The 3,745-nt window shown below is 54.4% G+C and overlaps 1 protein-coding gene across 3 annotated transcripts; it reads right to left on the bottom strand.

The window, feature by feature from the left end:
* Window positions 1-280: 280 nt before the first annotated feature.
* ATP5MC1 (ATP synthase membrane subunit c locus 1) lies at window positions 281-3,362 on the bottom strand. 3 transcript variants are annotated; one of them, XM_019415871.2, is made up of 5 exons: window positions 3,281-3,362; window positions 2,680-2,727; window positions 1,712-1,789; window positions 836-1,014; window positions 281-502 (listed from the first exon to the last, which is right to left on the bottom strand). In XM_019415871.2, exons 2-5 carry the CDS (start codon window positions 2,716-2,718, stop codon window positions 388-390), a joined length of 411 nt encoding a protein of 136 aa, XP_019271416.1. In that variant the 5' UTR covers window positions 2,719-2,727; window positions 3,281-3,362; the 3' UTR covers window positions 281-387. The 3 variants fall into 3 exon arrangements, with proteins under 3 accessions (XP_019271416.1, XP_019271415.1, XP_053749062.1); XM_019415870.2 differs by lacking the exon at window positions 3,281-3,362 and adding an exon at window positions 3,211-3,234; XM_053893087.1 differs by lacking the exon at window positions 3,281-3,362 and adding an exon at window positions 3,083-3,147.
* Window positions 3,363-3,745: the final 383 nt, after the last annotated feature.

Here is a 3,745-nt window from a genome sequence, read left to right as displayed (position 1 = left end):
CGGATGAGACCTTGGTGCAAATTAGGCCCCTCGAAAGGGTGACCTGTTGTTGTATTAAATTTGAAGGGAAAAACAAGCACCAATCACTCAGGCAAGTCCGTGCTCCCTCCGGGGAGCGAAGGGAACCCTCCATGTTCTTACATCACTGCAGTGCTATTTCTCAGCCCTGGGGAGTTCCAAACCACCAACTGGTGACCCGCTCCCCCTCCCCTGTCCCTCCTTTCCACCAAGCCCCTCCCGCCCCCGCCCCCCAGGGGCAAAGGAGAGAGGCGCAGGCATATGGGTTTACAGAAACGTTGTGTTTAATGGTAAAGCTTAGCACACTCCAGCACCAGGCACGGCCTGAAGTCCAAGCAGCAGGGACGGGTGGGCGACCCTTGTGGAACCTCACATGGCGAAGAGGATGAGGAAGGCGACCATCAAACAGAAGAGCCCCATGGCCTCAGACAGGGCAAAGCCCAGAATGGCATAGGAGAAGAGTTGCTGCTTGAGAGACGGGTTCCTGCCAGGGACAAGAGATCGATGCCAGCCAAGGGGAGAGGAAGAGGGGAGGGAGAGAGGACACGCGTCAGTTAGGTGACTGGGGGCTGCTGAAACTGGGAAAGGGCCTAGCCTGTCTATATCCTGGGGATCTGGACAGGGAAGCAGCGTGCCAACAAGGTTAAGTTTAAATGACTCAGGCTGGAAATGTATTTAAATTCTGATTCGGAGATCCCTGGAGAGAACAGGAGGTCGATGAAATCCCCCCCCAAGCTAGTGGGAGCTCCCGCTGAGGCCTCCCCCAGACAGGGTGGCATTTATGTTAGGAGATGCTCTAGGCCACCCCCCATCTTACCTGGCATAGCCAATGATCAGGCTGCCAAACACTGTTCCGATGCCAGCCCCTGAGCCAGCCACACCAACTGTGGCAGCCCCGGCGCCAATAAACTTGGCTGCTGTGTCAATGTCCCGGGAGACGACACTGGTCTGGAACTCCCGCCGGGCCACCTGGAGCGGGGAGCTGCGGTAGGACGGCTAGAGGGGCAAGTCGGGAAGGAGAGGTAGTGAGGCCTAAGGACAGGTGGCTGACTCCATCCCGACCCGACCTACCGGGGCCCCGAAACCGTTGGCAAACTGCCTGGCAGGTAGGTTGCAGGGCATGCCGGGAATTAGTCTCGGGGCCCATTTTCAGACCAGGGGCCAGGGAGACCTCACTTTTGCAAACTTCTCACCTCCGGTGCTCTCACCTTGGGGCACTTAGAACTGTTAAGGCACCATGGGTTGTCTGTCCTCCCCCTTTGGCCCGCAGTCCACTATCTTGAAGAACCCCTCTCTGGAGAAATTAATTATTTCCCAAGATTTTATTTTATTTATTTTTTTTAATGTTTATTTATTTTTGAGACAGAGAGAGACACAGCATGAGCAGGGAAGGGGCAGAGAGAGAGGGAGACACAGAATGTGAAGCAGGCTCCAGGCTCTGAGCTATCAGCACAGAGCCCAACGCGGGGCTCGAACTCACAAACTGTGAGATCATGACCTGAGCCGAAGTCGGACGCTTAACCGACTGAGCCACCCAGGTGCCCCTCCCAAGATTTTATTTTTAAGTAATCTCTACACCCGTCGTAGGGACGTTGTCAAACGTACAACCCTGTGATAAAGAGTCACATGCTCCACCGTCTGAGCCAGCCAGGTGCCCCTGGGCAAATTTATAAGAGGGCCCATATTCCTTTACCTGTTTAGATGGGATCTCTGACCTACTCAAGAAAGATGCAGACACAGGCCGGATGAGATCCCTGGTACAACAGCGGATCTGTAAAGTGAAAGACACATGCTCCAGATCAAGCAAGGGGTACAGAAAAACCCACACGCCGAACTTCTGTCAAAAACAACTACAAGTACCAACAGGAAAGAAGCCCAATATATTTCAAGGTCAATTAATGTATTCCTGTTCCTACCGGATAGGCCTGCACCAGAGACCGCTGCCCTGAGACCCAGGTGTAGTTGGCGGGTGGCAACTTTCCCATTTAAAAGCAGGTACCAAAGTTCACTTCCATGGGCACAGCCCTTGTCGGTATGTCAGAAGGGAACAAGAACCCACACTAACATCAAACCGGGTAGGAGGGTTTGGAGCCAGATCACCAAAGAATCAGAAGGGGGAAATCTTACTTTGTTGAAGTGTACTCACTGTTACACTCCCTGAATGGACTGGGCCAGTAAGCCTGGTGAGGCTCCTGAAACAACCACCATCTAAGCAGAGCCCTCTGTAACGTGGCTTTCTTGAAATATTTCAGTGGAAGGCGGTGGTTCTCAAACATGGCTGAACATGAGAATCACCTGGGGAGTTCTAAAAAATACAGATGCGTGGATTCCACCACCATAGGGTGTAGCCTGGCCATCAGGATTTTTTTAAAGCTCCCCAGATGATTCCAACACGCAGCCGAGGTTGACAATGACCGCCTCCGTGGGCTATCCGGCTATGGCCAAGCCAGAATGGGGGTAAAGGTCATATCCAGACTCCGATCACATTCCAAAGCCAAGAAAGCTTGGCGTACACGTCTCAATAAACAGGGGTTAACTGCATCACTACGGCCTCCCCAGAGAGCCAACATCATCAGGATGTCAAGCTCCTCTCAGTTCATTCATTAAACATCGATGGCTCCCACATCGGGCACTACAGATCACACCGGAGCCGCAGCTTACCAGAGCAGAAGGAATGAGTAGTGCCCCGGTGGTCTGCATTTTCTCACTCTGCAGAGGAAAAAAAGATTCATTGACAACCTAGTCGTTTGCTTATAGTGGCGCCCTTCGGTCGTCTCCTACACCCCGCCCGTCCTCCCTGGACCACGTTGTTCCTTGCACCGTGCCCCAGATGAGGAGGGCATTAGAGGTCAGAGGATAGCGCGAAAGGATCTGCAAAGGAAGGTCACGGAGATCTTCGGCAGAGGAAAAAGGCCCGAACCCCAGGAAGGAAATGTTGCTAAAGAGGATGGTCTCCCGGGAAGACTTTTGGAGGCAGCTACTGGGTAGGTGCCGTGCGGAGTCTTGCCCATTTTACACAGCTGTCCTCGGCCCGCCTTAGTGGGGACAGTTAATCGCTCATTACCGTTGGGAATTAACATTAATAGTTAAGGATATAGACGCCCATCGCTTCTCCCGGCCGTGGGGGCAAACGCCCTTTCGCACAGCCCAGCCCACACCCCTGCCAATCGCTGGCTTCCGGCCCCAAGTCACCTGCACTCCCACTGCCCCGCTGCCCCTGCTCGGACCACAGCGCTTGCCCCGCTCAAGGTGACTGACTCACCTCCCAGCTTTAGCTCTAGGTCTCAGCGTCCAGCTCCCCCACCCACGTGTCCCGAGGTCCCACCACTCTCATTGGCCGCAATCCCCCCGCATCCCTATTGGCTAGCGTCCTCAAGTCCTCCTTTCTTATTGGCTTTCCGCAGCTTCTTCCTCTCTCTCCACAGGAGCTTCGTGGCAGTTCCCGCCTCCATGCGGGTGAAGGCGGGGTTTTCCTCCGAGATCTGGCTTCCGATTGGTCGATCCCCGAAATGCTCAACCATAGAGTCGGCGGGGCTCAGAGGTTCCATAACCTCCCTCACAAAATGGCGGCCAAGGTGGAAGCTGCAGAAAAAGGCGTGGGAGAGATGACCGGGCGTCTTACGCAGTTAGACACATGACCTTGGACCTGAGCCTTCATTCGGGCGCTTGGGCCTTGAGGCGCATTGTATGTCGGGATTTGTAGTTCAGTCCGAGGCCCCAAGGACGG

The sequence above is a fragment of the Panthera pardus genome, unplaced genomic scaffold, assembly GCF_024362965.1.
Source record: "Panthera pardus isolate Hobbes unplaced genomic scaffold, ASM2436296v1 HiC_scaffold_3, whole genome shotgun sequence".
In the NCBI taxonomy this organism is placed as follows: domain Eukaryota; kingdom Metazoa; phylum Chordata; class Mammalia; order Carnivora; family Felidae; genus Panthera; species Panthera pardus.
This window is presented reverse-complemented; position numbering and strand designations above follow the sequence as displayed.